General features: G+C 45.1%; 1 protein-coding gene across 1 annotated transcript in view; it reads right to left on the reverse strand.

The window, feature by feature from the left end:
• Positions 1-16,076: 16,076 nt before the first annotated feature.
• Positions 16,077-24,063, reverse strand: part of NKAIN1 (Na+/K+ transporting ATPase interacting 1) — a 68,138-nt gene continuing 60,151 nt past the window's right edge. Inside the window, exons 3-7 of the mRNA XM_006894990.1 lie at positions 21,268-21,348; positions 18,090-18,287; positions 17,130-17,190; positions 16,252-16,358; positions 16,077-16,130 (exon numbers count right to left, since the gene is read on the reverse strand). Of these exons, the coding sequence (XP_006895052.1) occupies positions 16,077-16,130; positions 16,252-16,358; positions 17,130-17,190; positions 18,090-18,287; positions 21,268-21,348 (501 nt within the window). The remainder of the gene's footprint in view (positions 16,131-16,251; positions 16,359-17,129; positions 17,191-18,089; positions 18,288-21,267; positions 21,349-24,063) is intronic.

A 24,063-nucleotide genomic window follows, 5' to 3' on the forward strand; every position in this document is an offset into this window, starting at 1 on the left:
TCTACATTAGGACATGAGTGTTTTGACAGAATAGAGTATGCCAGTTCCAACCCTAGACAAGTAATGGCTTTAGGTTAGTTGCTTTTTGTCTTTGTTTAAAATACACACACACACACACACACACACACACACACACACACACGCTTAAAGTTTCCACGTTGAACAGCGAATCTGTTAACCAAGGCAATGTGCTTGTTTCCTCAGAGTACTGGTTTGACAGGGAGGGGGATATCAGTAAGTGGCCAGCTAAAAGGGGGATATTAGGACATGAGACATGAAGTAACTGGTCTACATGCTTTCACAAGAGTAGCTGTTGGTGGGATGAGTCTAAGGGAGGGGGTGAAACCCCACAATATAAACAAAACAAAAACAATGCAAATGAAGGACTATATGGAACATAATGTATGTGCATAAAACACAATATTAATGATTAAAATATTGTTGTTGCTGTTGTTGTTGTTATTAATTGGCGTCGAGTTAAGCACGACTCATAGCGACCCTATGAACAAAAGGCCTGAAGCCTTTCTATTACTATCGTTGTTAATCAAAGTTCATAGAGTTTCCAGAGGCCTATTGTTTAGGAAGTGGATTCCACTCCTGCTTCCAAACCTGTCTTAAACTGGGAGCTCTGCCAAACACTGCCCACCATGAGTAACCATTATGCATTAATAATAATGAAAAAAATCTAAACAGTGGATGGTTTTTACCTGGAGGTGATTGATTTTGTCCCCCATGAAGCATTAGGTGCTGTCTAGAGTTTTCATTATCACAACTGATGTGTATGTTGGAGGGATGGCAATGGGCAGGCTATTTTGTGAATAGAAGCCAAGGATGCTGCTCAACAGTCCACAGTACACAGGAAACCTGACTCAAAATACCAATAGTGCTGAGTGTAGAGAAATCTTGATCTGGAGAGACCCAAGCCTTTCCCCCTGGGCCATTTCAGAAGCCCAACCTGAATTCCCTTGGTGCCCAACAGTTATCAACTAACCTGCTCACAGGGTGCGGGCCGTGCTGGCTCTCATCATCGCTCTTGGAGTAAAAAGCATTGGATAGGTAGTCAATAAAGGCCATTGGCTTAGAACACAAGGCAATAGCTGGTTTTCTATTAAGCTCTAGTTCAGTTAGCCTGGAAGTTCCACTGGAAGTCCAATGTGTGTGAAAGACCTTGTCCTTGCCAGGGAGACTGTTGCTTCAGGTGTGCAAACTGAAACTTCATGACCAATGTTGGCTTAGAAGTACACTGCAGAGGTTGAAAGCACAGGCTTTCGTGCCAAAAATGATTCAGGTCTCAGCCTTACAACTTTCTAGCTGCACGACCTTGGACAAGGTCTGTAACATGAGTCTCCACTCCACATTTATGAACCAGAGATAATAATAGTGCCAACCTTACAGGGTTGTTGTGAGGCTCAAATCACAGAATTTTTTCACAGTGCCTTGCAGATGACAAACTTTCTGAAAGTATCAGCTATTATTAAGTTATACAAGCATTCAAGGTTCCTTCTAACTCTAAAAATCCCTCCAAAATGGTAGGCTATCTCCCACCGCCCTTGTACAAGCTTTCCTTTTGGCCAGGAGGGATGCTTTCCCCATATGTCTCTCAAGCCTACTGATTTTCATCTTTATCTCTGCGTTTCAAGTGCTGTCTCTTCTCTGAAACCACTCAGATTGCTTCTCCTATGCTTCCATCCTGATTTCCCACTCCACTCAAGCATTACCTCTCCATAATAGAGTCCATTTTATTTTGTTTATTTAATTTTTTGCACTAAATCCCCTTCAATCCATCCTGAGAGCTTCCCTAGGGGCAAAGACTGAGTCACACTCGTCTTTGTCCTCTAGCACCAGGTCACAGACATGTAAGAGAGGCAATAAACATCCATGGAATGAACCCAGGCGTTTGATTATAGTAGGCTTCTTCCATGAATATTTGTAAAATGTCTGTTGTGCGCCAGGAACCACTAGCTGTCTGCCAATAAGCTGATCCTCTCCCCCACTATGCCAAGTTTTGAGCTTCTGAATCCAGGTCACAGCATACACAAAGACAAGGTAGAAAAAGAAATTGACAGGCTCTTTTTTCTGCACATTTGTTTCATTTCTTCAAAGTAATATGCAAATACCAAATAACAATAATCAGTTCCAATAGTGGCTTTACAGTATGTCCAAAACCTCTCAGATAATCCTTTCCTCAAAGGTGGAACCTAATTGTTCTCTCCTTCAGTGTGGATTTATTTGACTTAATGACCCACTTCTTAGAGTACCATGTGCACCACAACAAGATAAAGGTAAACAACCCAATTGAAAAATGGGCACTGGATATGAACAGACATTTCACCAAAGAAGACTTTCGGATGGCAAACAGATACATGAAAAAATGTTCAAAATCCCTAGCTCTAAGAGAGATGCAAATAAAAACAACTATAAGATATCATCTCACCCCAGTAAGAATAGCAAAATTTAACAGAGCAGCAAACATCAAATGCTGGCAATGTTGCAGAGCAACTGGAACGCTTATTCACTGTTGGTGGGAGTGTAAAATAGTGCAACCACTATGGAAGGCGGTATGGCACTTTCTCAAAAATTTGCAAATAGAAATACCATTTGACCCAGCAATTCCTCTACTGGGAATATACCCTAAAGAAACCATAACCGTCACCCAAGCAGATGTATTCACACTCATGTTTATCGAAGCTTTGTTCACAGTAGCAGAGAGTTGGAAATAACCTAAGTGCCCATCAGCAAACAAATGGATATGCTGAGTGGAATATCTCAGTCACAAAAGGACAAATATTGCATAGTGCCACTGTTGTAACATGGAACTAATGTCAGAGTTGAGGGGAGACTGAAAAAGAGGGAATAAATAATGGGGGGGGAGTGGCTGAGTGGAATATCTCAGTCACGAAAGGATAAATATTGCATAGTGCCACTGTTGTAACATGGAACTGATGTTGGAGTTGAGGGAAGACTGAGAAAGAGGGAATAAATAATGGGGGTGGGGAGATTGCCATGTGGTGGAATTGATAGTGTGTGACTAGATCCTTCTGTGCTCCCTCCCACTCTGGAGCATGCCAGTTGTCATGTTGTGGATGCACTCAAGCATCCTCTGCAAAGGACTGCAAGTAAGTGAACTGAGGCCCCTGGCCAACAACCATGAGAGTTATCAATCTTCAAGTGACTCTTCCACCCCCAGTGAAGTCTTCATACAGCCACCAAAGTCTTAGCTGCAATCTCACAACACACTCTGAGGAATCACTATCCAGCCAAGCTATTCTTAGCTTTCCAAGCCACCAAAACTATGTGCTATGCTAGTGGATCATTTAAACCATGAAGGTTTAGGTTAATTTGTTAAATAGCAATAGAGAATTCATAGACTTCACCAAGAGCAGTGGTTCTCACCTCCAGCAGGGCCTCAGAATTCCCAAAAAAGCAGATTAGAGAGTAAGACCTGGAGTCACACTGACTCCTGCATTGAATGCTTATTCTGCCATTTACCAGCTTGGAGTATTCATTTGTCTGTTGTGAAACGGAGCTGGACAGTGACTAGGCATAATAGAGAATTGATGCCTTTGAGCTGTGGTGCTGGTGAGGAGTGTTGAATATACCATGGACCGCTAGGAGAACAAACAGATTTATCCTAGAGAGGGCTGCTCCTTGGAGACAATGATTCTGAAGCTTCATCTGATACTTTGGGCATGTTGCAATCCTTAGAGAGGGACATCATGTTTGGGAGAATGGAGGGACAGCACAGGAGAGGAAGACCCTCAATGAGATGGATCAATTAGTGATTGGGGCAATGGGAGTGGGTGTGTCAGGGGCAGTGAGGTTGGCATAGGATAGAGCAGGGTTTAGGGTTCTTGTATATAGGGTCACTATGTCACAAGTGATTCAACGGCACATTAACAACAACATACTTTTTTGACTATGCAAAGACATTTGACTGTGTAGCTCAGAACTCATTATGTATAACATTGAGAGGAATGGGAATTCCAGAACCCGTACTTGAACAATAAATTGAAATTCTGAATATTAAGACTAAGATTTCAGACACAGACACACATTGGAATGAAAAAAGAGCAGAATGAATTCAATGAAATAAAGACTTAGTGAGTTGGGAGACTAATCCCGCAATGTTAATATGTTAGCAAAAAAAAAATCAGATAAAAAGGATTGTTATTGCTACTGTTGATGTTGTTGTTATGTGCCATCAAATAGAGTATGACTCATAGTGACTCTATGAACAACCAATCTGGATACTGCTCTATTCTGTACCATCCTCGTAATCTTTGACACACTTAAGCCCATTGCTGCAGTCACCATGTAGACCCACCTTCCCCTCTTTTACTACCCCTCCACCCTCACCCCTCTAATGCTTCAATAGGGAAGCATTATGTCCTTCCCTAAGGGATAACTTCCTAGCAACATGCCCAAAGTATGTGAGATGCAGATTCATCATCTTTGCTTCTAAGGACCACTCTGATTTCACCTTCTCCAAGAGACAACTGTTTGTTCTTTTGGCAGTTCATGGGATATTCAGTACTCTTCTCTAATATCACAGTTCACAGGCATACACTCTTTTTTGGTCGTCATTAGTCATTGTCCAGCTCTCAAATGCATAGCAAGTGACTGAAAAGACCACAGCCTGGATCAGGAGCACCTTTGTCCTTGAACTGATATCACAATTCCTCAATAATTTTGAGAGGTCCTTGGCAGGCTAGAAAACAAAAAATATGTAGGACAGTATCAAAAGCAATAACTCATGTGATTGGAATTCCAGAACAAAAAAAACAAAAAAACCCAACAACAACAATCAAACAAATCTAAATCTATCTCCTGATTTCCTGACTGCTGGTACCAAGGTTGTTAATTGTGGATCCAGGTAAGATGAAGTTGTTGACAGTTCCAATCTCTTCTCCACCCATCATAATACTGCCTATTGGTTCAGTGGTAAGAATCTTTGTTTTCTTGATACTAAGATGGAAGGGTGCATTCCTTGATCTTCTTCAAGTTCTCATTTTCAGCAGCCAAGTTGTGTCATCATCTTTATAATGAAGGTTATTGATGAGTCTCCCTCTGATCCCAATGCCACATTCCTCTTCATAGTCTGGCTTCTTGAATAATTTGCTCAATGTGCAGACTAAATAGGCATGGAGAGAGAATACAACACTGACACACTCCCTTTTTAAACCATCCAGTGTTTCCCTGCTCTGTTCGCACAACAGCTTCCTGATTCAGGTGTAGGTTTCACATGAGCACAATTAAGTGCTCTGGGACTCCCATGCTTCTCAGTGTTAGTCACAACTTGTTATGATCCACACAGTCAAATGTTTCTGCATAGTCAATAAAGCATAACTATACATTTTTCTGGTATTCTCTACTTTCAGCCAGGATTCATCTGACATCAGTAATGATATCCCTGGTACCACGCCGCTTCTAAACCCTGCTTGAACTTCTGGCAGTTCCCTATCTATGTATTGTTCTACCCATTTTTTAATGACCTTCAACAGTGTTTTGCTTGCATGTATCAATGATATTGTTTGATAGTTTCTACATTCAGTTGGATCACCTTTCTTGGGAATGGAATAAATATGGCCCTCTTCCAATCCATTGGCCAGACAGCAGAAATCACTCAAATCACAACAAAAGAAATTAAATTAATAAATAATCCTCACAACTAGGCCAATAAGTGACATTGTGATGAACAGAAAAGATTGAAGTTGTCAAGAATTTTGTTTAATATAACTTCAAAATTGATGTCGACGTAGGTCTATGAAAGACCTTCTTAAAACATTAAGAAAGCAAAGATAAAACTCTGAGAACTTGCCCCAAGTCGTGGTATTTTCAATCACCTTACATGTATGTAGGGAGCTCTGGTGGCCCAGTGGTAGGGGGCTGCATTGCCAACCCAAAGGCATGTGGTTTAAATTCACCTGCTGCTCCATGGGAGAAAGATAAGCAGTCTCCTTGCATGTGAGGGTCAGCTATGAGTCAGTTCTAATTTGATGGTATGTTAACAACATGTATATATGAAAGCTGGACAATGAATAAGAAAAGACCTAATCATTGAGGCATCAAGGAATATAGCCTTCAGTGTGGATTGCATCCCAATGTCAAGAAAACAAATATTCTTAGCACTGAACCTACAGGCAACATCATGATGAATGGAGAAGAGGTTGAAACTGTCAAAAACTTCATCTTGCTTGGATCCACAATTCATGCACTTAGTACTAGTAGTCAGGAAATAAGGAGATTCAATACACTGGGAAAATCTACAGTTAGGGACCTCTCCAAATACTGGGGCGTAAGGATGTCAGTTTGAGGACAAAGGTGCATCTGATTCAGTCTGATTTTTCTGATCACTTACTATGCATCTGACATCAGGACAGTGATTAAGGATGACAGAGGAACTGATGCCTTTGAGTTGTGTTGGAGAAGAGCACTGAACCTCTCGTGCACAGCCAAAAGAACAAAATAACAGGTCTTGGAGAAGGTGCACCGGAGTGCTTTTTTGCGGCAAGAATGATGAGGCTTCTCCTCACATGCTTTGGGCATGTTGCCAGGAGAGGATATTCCTTGGGGAAAGACATGATGCTAGGAAGCAAGAGCATCAACAATGCTGAGAAGAGACAAGCGCCAGGTTCTTATCAGGCCGTGCTCTCCAAAGTCATAGTTCGGTTCCTGACAGTGATGATGACACATTGGCTAAATTGGCGAATTTGAAATCATTGATGATCACAGAGCCGGGAAAATTGTTGTCGACTTCACAGACAGGTTAAATAAGTGCAGTGTTACCAACCCCAGATTTGATGTGCAGCTCAAAGATCTAGAAAAGTGGCAGGATAATCTGCTCCCCTCCCCTCCCCTCCGTTTGGTTTCTTTATACTGACAACCTCGCTGGCATCAGAGACCACAAGGAAGCAAGGCAAAAACACACAGGTGGGAAAATCCTGGGGTTCTTTTTTCTAGGGATGTAATACACAGTGCAAATAAAATGCCTCAGTGGTGGGAGGGGGAGAAGGTCAATTCCAGATCATCAGCAGTGCAGAAACCCATAAACACCTCAAAGTCCAATCCCCCGATTTCACAGATGATTTCACTGAGGCCTGAGGCAGAAATTGCTCAAGATCTGAGGTGGGTTGAAGGGCAGAGGAGAAAGTAGAACGTAGATGCTGGATGCCTGGGACAGGACTCCTCCAGCTCCAACTCGCTTGGGCCTGCCAATCTAGTTTCAGAGACTGGGATGAACAGCTGAGTCACTGCAGCCAGTGCAGGGTGTGTCCCTAAGCACGGGGTGGGAGTGGCAGTGTGCTGGTTGTAATTGGGTGTCCTCAGTTGATTTTCAACTTATAATGACCCTAGTATAGAAATGCCCCAAAGGATTTTCTAGGCTATTGCGTAGCCTCTCGGTGAATTTGAACAACCAACCTTTTGGTTAACAGCCAAACACTTTACAGGGCTCTGTGGGAAGTATGCAGCTGCCTTCCTCTCCACCAGAGGAAGATAAGCAGTCTCCTTGGCAGGCTAGAAAGCTGAGAATGGGAGAGGGAAAAGAAGAGTCTAGAACTGGCCTCCCTCCTCCCTGACAAGTCTTCCCTTCTTGGTACTTTGCTTTTGGGTAAATGAACTGGATTTATCTCCATCTACATGTCCCGACTCATTTTCAGGTGGAGTCTGGATATATTTTGAAGATGACAACAGTTACCCACACTCCATGAGTAAGGAAGCAGGCTCAGAGGAGCCAAGCAATTTTCCAAGATTACATCTAGACTGAAATTAAACCAGTGCTTTATTCCAGGAGTTGATTACAAACTCTTGAAATGGTGAATACATTAAAAAACAAAGCAAAATGATGACTGTCAGTCACAAACAAATGCAATTGAGCTTAATTATAATTCCATTTGGTGGATTCTGAAGCTCTGCTATGGAAGGAGGAGCTGGCAGGTATAATTGGGTGGAAGCCTCTGTGACAATAGAGTAGGTGGAATTCCAGAATGTTTTGTCTTTACTCTGGCCTAGACTTTCTCAAACTGGGATCATCTGAGGCACTTGTGGAAAACAGGTTCCCGTCATGTCCTTCAAAGTTTACATTCAATGTGTCTAGAATACAGTTCAGAAATTTGCTTTTAAAGGATCCTTATGCTCTGAAAGTTTGAGAACACTACCCTTATAATATTGAGTCTTGAATCTGTTTGACACAGATAAAGAGGCCTTGGTGTTGAGTGTCCTCTCATCTCTATTAGGCATTATTGCTGATTTTGGGTGCCACTAAGTTAGCTCAGACTAGCAATAGACCTACGCACAACAGAAGGAAACACTGTCTGATCCTGTATCTATTCTCTGCTGTGCTTAAAATCTATGTTTGGAGCCACTGTGATTTAGAAGTTACTGTTGTTAGCTGCTGTTGAGCCAAGTGTGACTCATAGCTACCCTAGGGACAACAGATCTGAACCCTGTCCTATCCCGTGCCATCCTCATCATCTCTGACACATTTGAGCCCATTGCTGCAGTCACTGTAGTCAATCCATCTTGTTGAGGGTCTTCCTCTTGTATTCCCAAGCATGATGTCCCTTTCCAAGAAATAGCTTCTCCTAGCAACATACCCAAAGTACGCGAGACAAAGCTTCACCTTGCCTGCAAGCAGCATTCTGGCTTTACTTTTCACAAGACATATCTATTATTCTTTTGACAGTCCATGGAATTTTCAGTGCTCTTCTCAAATACCACGATTCTTCTTCTGTCTTCCTTACTCATTGTCCAGCTCTCAAATGCACAGGAAGTGATTGAAAAGACCATGGTTTATCTCAGGTGCACCTTAGTCTTCAAACTGACATTGTTGCTCCTCAGTACTTTTGAGAGGTCCCTGACAGCAAACTTGCCCACTGCAATATATCTCCTGATCTTTTAACTGCTGGTGACGAGAGTGTTGATTATGGATCCAATCCACAATGAAATGTGGAATGTAAGATGAAATTTTTTTTACCTCAATCATTTGTCCATCTATCATGATGTTGCTTATCAGTCCACTGGTGAGGATTTTTACCTTCTTTGACTTTCTACAGCAAGTGTGTTTCAAGTCCTCCTTTCAGCAAGCAAGGTTGTGTCATCCACATAATGTAGGTTGCTGTCTTTCTCTGATCTTGATGTCACATTCTTCTTCTTCAGAGTCCAGCTTCTCCAATGATTTGTTCAGCATACAGACTGAATTGTTGTTGTTATTGTTATGTGCCATCGAGTTGCTTGCAACTCATAGTGACCCTATGTACAACAGCCCCGAACTCTGCTCTATCCTGTGCCAATCTCACTGCCTCTGACACACTCATCCCGATTACCCCAGTCACTGAATCAATCCACCTCATAGAGTGTCTTCCCCTCCTGCGCCGTCCCTCCACCCTCCCAAGCATGATGTCCCTCTCCAAGGACCTGTCCCTCCTTACAACATGTCCAAAGTATGTCAGACGAAGCCCCAGAATCCTTGCGTCCAAGGAGCAGCCTGATTTAACCCTCTCCAGGATGAATCTGTTTGTTTTCTTGGCAGTCCATGGTACATTCAATTCTCTTCTCCAGCACCACAGCTCAAAGGTATCAATTCTCCTTCTATCCTTCCTAGTCATTGTCCAACTTTCTGATGCATAACAGACTGAATAGGTATGGATAAAGGATGCAACCCTGACATACACCTTTCCTAAATTTAAATCATCTGGTGTTCCTTTGTTTTGTTTGGACAACAGCTTCTTAGAAAAAGAAATATGTTTAGAAGTAGTGAAATCCAAATCCAACACACTAAGAATACCCTATTATCTCTTCTAATTCCAGTAGACTTGTCAAATTTACCTTGAAGAATTCATAGTCTATTGCTTCAAAGGATGCCTTGGGAATGTTTATAACTCCAACACCTCTCAGTTTGCTACACTGTGGTGGCTTCTATGTTGCTTTGATGTTGGAAGCTGCACCACTGGTATTTTAAATATCATTAGTCACCCACGGTGGACACATTTGTTTCAGGACAACTTTCAGATCAAGACAGTCAAAGAAGAAAGGCCTGGTGACCTACTTCAGAACTTTTGCCAGTGTTACCCTACGGATCACAGCAGAATAGTTTGATATCATGCTGGAAAATGAACCCCTAAGTGGAAAGGCACACAAAATGAACAGTGACCACAAAAGTGGATTTGAACACAGCAATGATTGTGAAGGTGGTAGAGAACCAGGAAATATTTTATTTCATTGTACACCAGTTGGAACTTTTAAGTAACTACAACCACTTTTACGACTTAGCAGTTATTGCAAAGAGGTCTGCAGTGTCTGGATTACTCCAACATGCAGAGGTGGTGGGAGATGGCCCTGGTCCCACCAAGGAGCTGGACGGAAGGGGAGCTTCCCTGGGTTTAGTGGGAAGACCAATTTGACTGGTTCCACCACAATTAGGATTTGGTCTCAGGACTATTCAACTCCCACTCAAATCAATTGCCTTCCCAGTACCTGCCCTCACAAGATTACACATGCAGAGATGAAAATGGTATTTGGGTCCTTGGACCCATGGTCAGATCCATGCTCAAGATGGACACACTTCTCATATTTGCACTTGTGAGAAACTCGAAGCCACCATCAGGTCCATTCCTTCCTGCTTTCTTCACAAGCATTTCTTTCTTCGAGTCCTTCAAGACCAGTTCTTTCAAAGGCTTTATCTGAGTAGCCCATGTTCAGACTCTTTCAGTATCTCCCCGTACCAGGGTGACACGCATACTGGCTTGACATTTAGAACTGCAATAATTAGACATAGGAACCCTGGTGCGATGGTTAAGCAGTCAGCTCTAATCAAAAGCAGGCAGTTTGAGCCCATCAGCTCCTACTCAGGAGAAAAGACTTTGTGATCTGCTCCCGTAAAGATTTACAGCCTAACGAACCCTTGAGGGCAGTTCTGCCTTGTCCTACAGGGTCAGCAGGAACCACAAGCACCTCCAGGCAATTAGTACCTGGAGATGGAATCCCAGGGTGTTGCAAGTACTTCATCTGCTTGGAGTCTGAAAGGTTGAAAATTCAAGTCCACTCAGAGGTACCTCAGAAGAAAGACCTGATGGTTTACTTTCTTTGTCACTGAAAATCCAACAGATCACAGTTCTCTGACTTCTCCATGAGTCAAGATTGACTGGACAGCAACAGGAATACCGGGACAAAGCTCCATCCTTGCGACAGACAGGCCCATGTTCCACAAAGATTCAAATCCCAGAAATCTGTGAATGTGTAAATTTACAAGACACTTTGCATATGTGATTAAATCGAGGACCTTCAGATGGGAGGATTACTTTGGATCATGCCGGTGGTCCAAATCTAGTTACATGATCCCAACCTTTCTCAGTTACTGTCAAAGCGAGATGTGAAGATGGGAGAAGGATCACAGAGATATTGGTGGCTTTCAAGGTGGGAGGAGGAGACCATGAGCCAAGGAAAGCATGCAGCCTCTAGAAGCTGGTAAAGGCACAGAAATATTCTTTTTGAGCCTCTGATGGCATGTAGCCCAGATAACAGCCTGTTAGCTTATATGGTATGTGCCATCAAGTAGTCTGTGACTCATTGTGACCCTATGTACATTAGCTCTGAACCCTGAATCCTGCCCTATCCTAAGCCGATCTCATTGTCTCCAACAGACCTAATACCATTTCTCCAGTCAATGAGTCAACCCATGTCATTCTGGGTCTTCCTCTCCTGCACTGTCCCTCCACCCTCCCAAACATGATGTCCTTCTCCAAGGACTGGTCCCTCCTAGCCATGTGCCCAAAATATGTGAGACAGAGCATCATAATCCTTGACGCCAGGGAGCAGCCTGGTTTCACCCTCTCCAGGACAGACCTGTTTGTTTCTTGACGGTACATGGTATATTCAACACTATTCTCCAGCACCATATCTCAAGGGCATCAATTCTTTTATAATCCTTAATTATTGTTCAGCTCTCAGATTCATTTTAGCTTATTAAGTCCCCAAAATAATTTTTTATCATTTTAAGCTGCTAATGTTTTTTGTTATGGCAGCAATAGAAAATATAATTCCATAGAAGTTTCTTCCAACAAATTAGTCTTCTGTTCTCCTTACCCCAAACACAACGGATTGCCCTACCTCCAGAGTTTTGCCCATGCCAAACCCCATAGCTCTTGATCAATTTCCTCTCTGGTCTGAACTCCTATTAAGAATCACCATCACTCCACAGTCTTAGAATGGTCTGTCTGGTACCAGCATCTGCCCTCCCATTTACCTGGGAGTCCTGGGGCTTGACAGTAAACTGTCAAGGGCAATGTCTATTTCCATGGGATTCCAGATGCTGTGCTGTTCACAGCAAGTAGTCCACAGGGGTTTGCATTTAGGAACTACAGTATATTTATGCAAGAACCTCTAGTTGCTACTCCCCAAAATAGCAGAATCTCCTGGGGTCTTGGGAAAATATTAATTGTACAAAGTCAGTGAGGAAAAGCAGGAGTAAGCTCTGCATGTATTAACAAAGATTTCTAAGAGTCAATATCAAGTAAAAAAAAAAATCAACCCAAAACAAAACAACCACCAACAGTACTACAACATATTGTCATGTGTGATTTTTTTTTAAAAAATAAGGATAGGGGCTCTGGTGGCCTAGTGTCAAGAAGCCGCGTTGCAATCTCAAAGGCACGTGGTTTGAGGCCACCACCTGCTGCACGGGAGAAGGATGGGCAATCTCCCGTTTGATTTATTGCCTTTGAAAAACCACCGGAGGGTCAGCTATGGTTGGTTCTGACTCTACAGTACTCAACAGCAACAGACCACTAGACAAAGTACTGTTGTTAGCTGTCCTCCAGTCAGTTTCGACTCATGCAATGGACAGGTTTTAAGTTTGGACCAGTCCTTGGAGAGGAACGTCATGCTTGGGAGGATGGATTCAGTGACTGGAGTAGTGGGGAGTATGTGTGTTAGAGACAATAAGGTTGGCACAGGATAAAGGAGGGTATAGGGCTGTTGTGAATAGGGTCGCTATGAGTTGCAGGTGACTCAATGGCACATAGCAACAACAATGAAAAGGAAAAGTACTGATACTTTTTTTAAAAGTTAGTACAATTGTACAGATTTTAAAATGCACTATAGAAAAGATTCTTGGGTAGTCCAAGTGGTTAGTGCTTGACTCTTAATCTAAAGGTTGGCAGTTCAACCCTGCTCAGTGGTACTGATGAAGGAAGGACCAGAGATCTGCATCAGAAAGATTACAGCCAAGGGGAAAATCCTATGGAGCAGCTCTACTCTGTAACATGTGAGGTCAGACATGAAACAGAACGGACTTAACAGTAATTGTGTTTTATTGACAGAAAAACATAAAAAAGAAGTTACTGTCAGGTGCTATCTTCCCCAATAGTTTTCTTGGCTTTAATCTTTACAGAACCAGATCACCAGGCTGCTGTCTTGCAGAGCTGCTGAAACGGGTTCAAACAGTGAGCCTTGCCGTTTTAACAGCCAAGTGAGCTTAACCATTGACACCACCTTAGCTCTGTGGAAAAAAGGTATGAGTACATAGCACCTTGGCATCTTCTGAGCCCTGTGCCATATGCACATGTTAACAGTTAAAAAAAAAAAGAAAGAAATAATATTTATCCCTGGGTTGTCTTGCCAGGAAAAGACCCCTTACTTTCTGGGTGGGTTGCAGAAATCTGTATCTAAAGCACTTTCTGAGAGCCCACTATGAAGTCAAGAAGCTGAACTGTTAGGAAGAGAATGGAGCCAAGATGAAAAAGGTATTTGGAGGCATAAAATGAAAATTCACTTAATCAGAAAAATAGAAAGTTTTCCCAGGGACTGTGAAGCGAGGTTTGGGAACCTACCAATTTAATCCAACCTCTGCATTTCACAGATGAAAAAACAGAGAATGATTTGTCCAAAACTACATAGCCAGGAGGGTGCTCCGGGTGCCTGGCAGTAAGGAGCTGAGCTGCTAACTCAGCAGCAGGTGGTTTGAATCCAGTAGCTTCTCTATGGGACAATGATGGCAATTTCCTCCCGTGTGACTGCCCACTGGCTGGTCAGCTATGGGTAGGGACTCATTGGCAATGAGTTCTTAGGCTGACACAGCCAGAGACACAGGAGGGTGCCCAGGTACATGTGATAATGACAAAGACAATGCTGTGCACCCCACCCTTGCCCCTTACAGCGAGGTTCTTCTCCTTTAGAAAATCCTGCTGATTCCCAGGGCAGAAGGACAGGAAGCTAGAGAAGAAAACATCATCTTTAATCAACCCACCTGCACAGAGACCAGGGGAGCATTCCCACCTCACAGGGTTCCAGTGAGAAGAGAACCTAGCCCTCTTGCAAAAACCATCTTATAAAAGCAAAAGGCTTCAAAGCACCAGTGGTTAAACCCGTTGAGTAGAAAGGGGGATGGAGTGGGGAGAGATAACAGCTGGCTGGAGGTGGTATGTAAGGGGCTGAGGCAGGAGCTGGTACAGACTGTGGGGAACTGCCCTCCTCTGGGGTGTACCCACTAGCTAGCTGGGCTCATCATCTGGAACCTCGGTGCTCCCAGAGGCCAGCGGAACTCCTGGGCCTGGCTCCCTAGCATAGCACTGCAGTTGGAATGGTGAGTGGGCTTCTAGCTCCAGGATATTTGACCTTACAGAGTGGAAAGCAGGACAGGGATCCGCATGGACAGGCTCATGTGTACAAACTATGTGTACCACCTCGGATCCTTCCAGTTTCTCTATGCCCCCATGCTCCTTCCTAACCCAGGGCCACTCCCATTCCACAGATTGGTATACTGAGGCTTGACCTTACTGCTTCAGGAACTCAGTCTGCAGGGTCGTCAGGGATGACTATGGAGGAAGGTGGAGAGAAGATGCACTACTCCACGAGAGGGCGCTGGCCCCGACACCTCCCATGATCCACACCTACAACCCCCTTCTGCCGCTTCAGTACTCCCCAGGGCTTTAGAGGTTGCAGTGAGTGGTTATTGGAGTGATATGTAAACACTTCCCCTCTGGGATCCTAAGTCTTCCCCTGGTGGGGTGGATAGAACCTTCTGGGGTCGGTGACGTTGCTGAAGGGAAGGGGGTTGTAGGTATAGCAGACTCAGCCTTAGGGACCTGGAACAAGGGTGAGGACAGAGTGTGAAAGGTTTGCTAAGGAAGGTCAGAGGCTGAGTCCAAGAAGGCTTTCCTCTCAGGCTGAATTCAAGGCCTTGGGCTCCATCCTTCTGCTTTCCGAGAACAAATATATTGCTTCAAGAGACGTTGGCAAGTGGAGGCAATGAGAGAGAGAGAGAGAGAGAGAGAGAGAGAGTGTGTGTGTGTGTGTGTGTGTGTATGTGTGTATGAGTGAGTGAGATGGACATCACATGAATGCCAGAGTGTCCAACCTAGGAGGGGGTTTAGAACTGGACATCAGAGCCCAGCCTCCGGGTTTTGGAGTCTAAAACAAGATAAAAGTGCATTGTGTTCAAGGCCTGGCTCCCCTTACACCTGTCTGGCCTCAGTCAAACTGCTTCACATCTCTATGCCTCAGTTTTCACATCTGCAAAATGAGAGTTATTCCAGTCTCGATAAAGGAATTCTGAGTCAAATGAGAAGGCTAGAAAGAATGCCACCTGCTAAACAATTATTTAAATGATTCAAGGTAGGGAAGCGGAGGCTCAGAGAGGACAAAGACTTTTGCTAAATGTCACACAGACAGTCAGTGACAGAGTTGTGAAGAGATTGTAGGACTCCTGCTCTCAGTTCAGGGACTCTTTCTCCAGGGCTGGTGAATGTGGATGGTGAGCTGGTCCCTTCCTGCTGTTTATCTCCAGACAGAAAGCAGGAAGCTGGGTGAAGGGTGAGGGGAGAGCTGGCAGAAGAGGGGAGGCCTCGGCGCACGCCAAGGCTGTGATTTAAAAAAAAAAAAATACAAACCCCGCGACCCACCTCCCCTGCCCCGCCCCGCCCCACCCCTGAAGTCCAGGCTGTGAAGGGCCAAGTCCAAAACCAAGTCCGCCTCGCTGGCTGCAGACCCAGGATGGGCCAGAGCAGGCTGCAGTCGCCCCGCCAGCCACCAGGGGGCGCTCCTGCCTATCTTGGCCCGAGCTGGCGGTAGCTGCTGTCAGTTCAGCCGCGGAGGGCGCGGCGCCAGGGAGGGCGCGGGGCAGAAGCTAGCCCGACCTGGGGAAACAAAGGCAGGCTGGGTTTTAGAGAGTATCTCGGAAGGTCAGGGGGCGAGCCACCCTGATGGTCTCCCTCCCCTGTCCCCCAAACATTAACGTCCCTGTCCCCACACCCCAACCCTGCTCCACGCCGCTGTGACCCACGTGTACAGAGGCTGCAGCTGTAAATGCGATGTCTTCTGAGGCGCCTGGTAACCATAGGAGTCAAAACCACCGATGAAGTCAACTGCAGACAGAGAAGTGGGGCATGATTAGGGATGAATGGGGCAGGTGAGAGGAACAAGGGAGGAAGCTCTGGTGGCCTAATGGTAAAGAGCTGTGCTGTCAAACCAAAGGCAAGCAGCTCAAATCCACCAGCTGCTCCAAGGGAGAAAGACAATCTCCTCCCATGCAATTTACCGCCTCTGAAAGCCCACTGGAGGGTCAGCAATGAGCCAGATCCAACTCAATGATATCTAACAACAAGAGAGGGACAGGAATCTAATATGGAAGAATGTGAGGGGTAGGATCCCCACTCCCTGAAATCAAAGCCAGAGGAGCTGGGGGCGGGGGTGTGTAGTAGCTTGGTGAATCTGTTCCTGAGATCTAGACCCCAAAGACAGCCTTTGAGTCAGATCCGGAGAGATGGGGTAGGGACTAAGAGCAAAGCTAAGGAATGAGAGGGTGGAATCTGAGGGGTGTGGTGAGGTGATCAGAGACAAAAAAACCTTGGGGACAAAGCTAGGAGCTGGGCCAGGAAGAGGTGGGCTTTGTAGAGTAGTAGTCTGAAAGGGGGAAATACAGAGGTGGTATTAAGGCTATGCTTTGAGACTCTCTTTGACACTTGCCACCTCTCCCCCTCCAAGTCCCTTCATTCCCCCACACCCCATGCCCCTTCAGAGGAGCTCCAGGCAATTGGGGATCCCTCCCAACCAGCCTGTTCCAGCCCTTGTCCAAGGTGCTGAAGGCACATAGTCAAGCTGTCAGGCTTCACCACTTCCCTCGGGGCCGTACTCACAGCTGTCCTCCTCCTCCAGGAACACTTTGCTCACGTAGCAGGCGAACACAAAGCCGAACAGCTGGGGGAGGGGGCAGCACGTCAGGAGGGGAGGTGGAAGGAAGGAAGAAGCAAGCCCCTCTTTGACTCTTGCCAGGCCCTTTCTTTCTGCCTGACTCGGGGGACAGGGTGTCAGGAGGGAAGCAAACTCACAACGTACTTACACCTTAAAGTCAAATGTGCCTCATTTCAGGCTTTGTCTGGGAGTGTGAATTTGAGCATATAATTGCTTCACTGGGCTTCTGGTTTCCCCAGCTGGATTTGGGCAATAATGCTTTGTGGGTTACAGTAAGAAACGGCAATCCTGAAGCAAATCCACCAGCTGTTACTCAGGAGAAGAATGGACAATCCCTTCCTGTGCGATGAACAGCCTCTGAAAACCCACTGGAGGGTCAGCTAGGGACTGGTTCCAACTCATATGGCACATAACAACAACAACAACAAGAGGATTATGTAAAGAAAGGACTAGCCCATAGTATTCCTTTAGAAATAGGAACTATTACGACTTTGTGGGTTGGTGGGGTTTTTTTTAAATTTTGATTACCTTTATACTTTGGAACCATTCCACATTACCAACCACTTTCTTATTTTAGTCTGAAAACTATGAGGTTGGTGATATTATCCTCTTTGCAAAAAAAGGAAATAAACTTGGAGAGAGCAAGCGACTTGTCCTAGGTCATGCATCAGGGAACGACTCTGATGAGTCTTCCTATTCATAAGATCTACTCAAGAACCGTGTGGTGAAAGGCATACGGGTGAAGGTAGGTGGTATAAGGTATGGACATAGACAGGTCTGAGCACAGCACAGGAAGGCTAGAAGACCCAGACTCATGTCTTCACCAGGGCATGACAAAGTGACTAGAGTGGAAGCTTCTTCCACCCCTGAGGACGTATGTGAGAAGGCAGGATGGGCGAACTTACTGCCAGGAAGATCTGCAGGGCACTGCTGAGGGCCTCGATGTAGGGGTAGTCAAGCAGGCAGCCAGTGACAGAGATGACATGGTGGTCCTCCAGGGCCAGGCGGGAGTTCAGGACAGGCGTCACCAGGCAGCCTGGGCCGTTCTCCATCCACCAGGAGCGGTGCAGGGATGTGTTGAAGGTCATGATAAAGTCCCGGTCCTGGGGGAAGAGGGGCCTGGGAGACTGAGCAGGGAAAAGAGAGCAGTACTCCCCATATTCCAGGAGGTCCTGCATAAGCCCTGTTGTTGTTGTTGTTAAGTGCCGTCGAGTTGCAGGCGACTCATAGCGACCCTATGAAGGAGAGTCCTCGACGCTTGGGTGTCTTTCATCCTCTCTCCAGATTCATAGGGTTTCCGGAGGCAAGCAGTTATGGAAGTGGATGCCACTCATCCTTCCATGCATAAGCCCTACGACACTAAAAACTCAGTGGTTTGGAACCCACCAGCTGCTCCAAAGGAAGATACGGAAACCTGCTTCCACAAAAATGGACATTCTTGGAAACCTGTAGATCATTCAACTTTGTCCTAAAGGGTTGCTGTGAACTGGGGTCAAGCTGATGGCAGTGGGCTTTCACACTTGGACTGTTAGTAGAAATCTCCTTCCCTGGCTTGATTGTTGTGTACCAGTGAGTCAGAACCAATTGAGAGCTGATGCTCCAGCGGGTTTTCAGAGACAGTAAATCACACGGGAGTTGACTGCCCATCTTTTTCCTGTGGAGCAGCTGGTGGTCTACAACTGTGTGCCAACTGGGTTGGCAGTGCGGCTCCTGACCACTAAGCAGGGAAGAGAGAAGAGACTCCCCACACCCACCAGAGCTGTGCTGGCTTAACTGTAAATGATTCTGAACCTATACATCCATATTTGGCCACTAGGGGACGCTTGCTGCTCATGCAGCCATCACTTTTCTAACACTAAGCTGGAAGGGGTGGCTAAAGAGATGGAAGGACTCTATAGGAATACGAACTTCAAGGCTGGAATTTATTACAGTGGCCTGGTAAACTTTCCCACTCATTGGTAAAATTCTCAATACAATCCATTTTGCCTTTCCACTGTTTCCCTGTGGAGGACCCCAGGCAAACATTTCTTTCATTCTCAGTCTCTCCGTTTAAGTATTAAATGGAGCCCATTGCTTTTGAGTTGAAATCAACTCAGAGCTGACCTTCCAGAGGGTTTCTGAAGTTTTAAATCACAGAGGAGACTGCCTATCTTTCTCCAGCAGGGCCTTGATGAATTCAAACTGCCACAGTGGTATACGCTGCACAATTCCCTACACACCGCACCACCAGAATTCCTTCAGTGGAAACAAAACGGATTTTAATCAGAAGTCCTCAGGGGTGTGAGTCAACAAATATTTGCCGTGTGGTGATCAGCTGCAAAGCAGTTAGGTGTATGCTGTCAGTCCATTCCCTCAGCAACCTCATGACGTGGAGGCTGAAATAATCTCTATTAGATACATGAAGACACCAAAGCTCAGGAACGGTAAGCCACTTGTCCAGGGTTACACAGTTAGGACATGTTAAAGCTGCCTTAGAATCTAGTGCAAACAGCGGAGCTCTTATCTATATCCTTTTGACTTCCTTAACTTAGAAAGGGAAGTGTGTTCCTCTGGGCTTTCTTTTCTCCACGTTAAATACTCCCAATTTCTCCTATTAGTTCTCCGTGTACCAGACACCAACCCCACGGCCAAAGCAGTTCCTTCTGACTCATGGAAACTTTATAGGATAGAGGAGGACTGCTCTCGATGGTTTCCAAAGCTGTTACCTTCATGGAAGGAGCTTTGGTGATGGAGTCAATAGCAAATTACACTATTAACCCAAAGCTTCTCTGGCAACTTTAATCCAGCAGCAGCACCAGCAGGAGAAAGATGGACCGTCTCCTCCCATGGTGCTTTACAGCTGTGGATACCTGATGGAGGGTCACGAGGCGTTAGAACTGGTGTAAGAGCAGTAAGGGAATCTTTATTTAGAACCGATGTGAGAGCAGTAAGTGAATTTTGCAGGAGAAGGAGGGGCAATCGCCTCCTGTGTGATTCACTACCTCTGAAAACCCACCAGAGGGTCAGCTATGGGTCACTCCCGACTCTTAAGGTACAAGTGTATCTTTATGGAAGCAGATTATCACACCTTTCTTCTGTGCAGCAGCTGGTGGGTTCCAACTACCAACCTCAGGTCAGCCGCTGAATGCTTAAGTACTGGGCCACAGGTTCGTCCCAGAGGGCCCAGTCCCTTCAGTTTTCCCTGAACACACCTACTTGGTAAAATATTGATCTGAATTTTAGCAAAGGCTCTGTGGCATTCTACCTCCATTAAAGAAGCTTAAGAGAAGTTTAGCCTAGGGGGTAAGGTGTTGTGCTACCAACCAAAAGACAGGGAGTTTGAATCCACAGGAGAAAGATGGGCAATCTCATCCCATAAGAAGTATAGCCTCTGAAAAATCTGTAGAAAAGTCAGCTACAAGTCAATTCCAACTCAACAGCAGTGAATGAGTGTAGTAGGTGAAGAGACGCTTAAGAGCCTCAAGTCACTCTTTGGAGAAAGACGTAGCAGGTGGCTTCTGTAAAGAATACAGCCTTGGGGACCTTATGGAGCAGTTCCACCCACACTTTGCACAGGACTGTGATGAGGCAGAATCCACTCGACAACAGTGGGTCGGTTTGGGGGTTTGGTAAGAAAAGCTTGCTGGGCTGTCATATACTGTGAATTTTACTCAGCTTATTTTAGGGAGTCCTGGTGGCCTGATCCGTAGGGATTTAAACTGCTAATCCAAAGGTCATTTGCCTTCAGTAGTGGCCTCCTGGGAGAAAGAGACAATCGCCTCCTGTGCCATTTACAGCCTTGGAAACTGGAGGTTCAGCTGGGAGGTGGCTCCAACTCCATGGCAAGGAGTTTTTTGTGATCAGCTGGGATCTCAAGTCTGTCTTCACACAATTCTCTTCAGCCTTATCTGCTGTGTCATTTGTTTTAAAGAAATGAAGACTGGAAACAAAATGTTGGGGTGGGGGCTATGGAGCACAGATTATCTGGTTGTGTAGAGGGAGGTCTCTCCAATGATGAAGCCCCAAACCCCCATCACCCTTGGAACCCCTAGGGTAAGATATAGGAAAGTGCTATCTTATGGCACCAAGAGGCCAGAGGCTTACCTGGGACAGCTGTCCAACCTCCAGGTAGAAGCAGATGATAAATGCGTTCCAGCCAACCCAGAGCACCAGCCAGGCTGCATACTGGGGAGAGCAGAGGTGGGATTAGGGTAGGGTCTTGGGCATGGGGATGGGCTGTGTCAACGGAGACAAAGCTCAAGGAATGAGGAGACTTTTTGCAAGGGAATTATGACAAGATCTCACTCTGTGTGCACTTTATAGTGTACAAATGATTTTCACAAAACAACTCAGTCCTTTACAACAGGCCTGCAAGACAGGCACTGTCTTCTCCCGACAGCTTAAGTCTCCAGAGAGGAGACTTAAGTTTCCAAGATCACACAACTAGGAAGAGGAAGAGCCGATACTCTAGCCCAAGTCACCTGATGGTTGATCCAATCCACGCTGCAAAGAACAGCACCCACCACAGCAGCGGTCTCTAGTGTGAGACCAGACACTCTGCTGAGCTTGATAAAGATGCAGAGTCCTAGGTCTCACTTTCAGATCTGCTAATCTGGATCTCTAGGATGAGTTCAAGAGTTGTGGGTTTTGTTTTCTTTTTAAAACTATTTCTAAGGGAGCTCTGGTGGCCTAGTGGGAAGGAGCTGTGCTGCAATCCCAAAAGTGTGTGGTTCAAATCCACCAGATGCTCTTCTGGTGAAGGAGGGGCAATCTCTTCCAGTATGAGTCGGATCCGATTTGACAGTACACAAACAAAATAATAAAATATCCTAGAGGATGGGGATGTGGATGGCACTTTTAGAACTATGTTCCAGATATTAAGCCACTAGAGGGCAAAAAGCTCACCCACCTTATTGACCAGTGTAATGAACGGGATACCTAGAATGCAATAGGCACTCAAGAGTTGTAAAGCATCACTTAGAAAAGGTTACTTGTTAGGCCACAGTGTTAACTGGATGGAAGTGAGATGTCAGAAGGCTTGAGGCAGAGAACAGAAATTTTCTAGAAGGGGAGGAAGGAATGGGAGACCTCTTCACTTCTTCAGAAGAAGCTGTAATTCATTTTTTGGGGTTTTTTTTTAAAGACAATTCTTGTGCTTATGATCCCTTCTGAGAAGGCAGGCAGAGTTGGAAGTTTAAGGATGCTAGGAACTCCAGATTAAAGCAGACAGGGAGTCATCCCACAGCCTGGTGCCTGAGCATAAACGTACAGCATCATCCCACACATGACAGCGGCTCATATAAATCCGGGATGATAGGGACAGGGCAATGGGTAGGACCGGAAGAAAGGTTGAGGCGAGCTCATTATGTTAAGGCTCCCAGAATGCAAAAGGAATCCCAGCTGAGGCCCTAGAAACTCCCACTATCTCACTCTCACCTCTCCCATCTTTGCTCTGGAAACTACACCTGAGAAGTCCAGGCCAATATGTGAAGCCCCAACCACTTTTCCATCTGGCTGACAGCATACATGACAGAAGGGTAGGGTCTGGGAATGGCCTCAGGTTCATCATGGCAGAGAAGGGGTGTCTGGGAATGGCCCTGCAGTTCTCCATATCCCAGATGTGTCTGGTTCCCTATGGCATGGTCGGGAGAGGAGGAGGTTAGAGGAGCTAGAGGAGCTGGTTCTTTCCACTCAGGTCCTGTGTCTGTGAGGCTAGTGGCTACCATCTGGTAGAGGGTGGTGGTGACTGGGGCTAACTTTAGAACCAAAGAGAAGGATTCTCTTATTTCAGGTGAGAAGGCTTTGGAAGGGCCCTGCTCACCTGGTCCTTTGAAGTTAGCTAGTGGGAGGTGGGAGGAAGCCCTAGAACGAGCATTAATTGACTCTTGTGACATCACAGCACTGTGTGTCATTCTTACTGTGGTTGTCAAATATTTATGTACTAGATCTACTAAAAAATCCCTTTTCCTGTATGCTCATGTTTATTGCTGTGCTAATTCACAATAGCAAAGAGATGGAAACAACCCAAGTGCCCATAAACAAATGAGTGGACAGAAAAACTATGGTGCGTTCACACAATGGAATATTACACAGCAGAGAAAAACAATGTACTCGTAGAACATTACACAACATGGGGGAGCCTTGAGGACGTTATGCTAAGTGAAATATCTCAGTCATAAAATGACCAATACTGTATAACACTGTTGTAAAATAGGATAGACGGGGAGGGGTTGGAGAGAGAATAGGAAAAGAGTGGATAGATAACAAACACTGCATGAGATCAGATGAAGGGAAGAACTGTCTGAAAATAATATATGATTAGGCATTATATGTAAGAGAACAATCTGGAACAAGAGGTACATTGTGGGGTGGACTGGGAAGTGGGGAGAAGAAAATGTGTAACAATGAAAAAATATTTTTTAAAAAGGAAATTTTTTTTAAAAAAAATTTTCCTCAATGGAAACGAAATCTCTAAATTTTCATTAAGATTAATTTTAAAAAATTATTTTCCTCAAGAAAGGCATGTGAATGGATCACTGAGAAATAGCAGAAAATATTAATTAGTTAAGGTGAAAGCAGGAGATTGACAGAGAGCATGGGAGTCAGGACTTGGAATGAGGTAAAAAGAGGAGAGAGTTGGGTAAAAAAACCCCTAATAATAATAATCCAACTCCTGGAATTGGAGTACTGGTAGCCACTGACCTCAAAGCCACACTCGCCATTCTAGACCATATTCTCGATGAACGTGAGCCAGCAGGGCAGACACTCGGCCCTCTGGAAGGGTCTAATCCATCATGACAACTAGCTGGCAAGAACTTGCTTCTGAGAAACTGAAGGCAAAGTCCATCGTTGCTTTGTCCCCACACTGGCTTACTGAGTTTGCACATTCAGACATGGCAA

The sequence above is a fragment of the Elephantulus edwardii genome, unplaced genomic scaffold (genome assembly GCF_000299155.1).
Source record: "Elephantulus edwardii isolate Elephantulus edwardi_28Jun2011 unplaced genomic scaffold, EleEdw1.0 scaffold00152, whole genome shotgun sequence".
Taxonomy (NCBI): domain Eukaryota; kingdom Metazoa; phylum Chordata; class Mammalia; order Macroscelidea; family Macroscelididae; genus Elephantulus; species Elephantulus edwardii.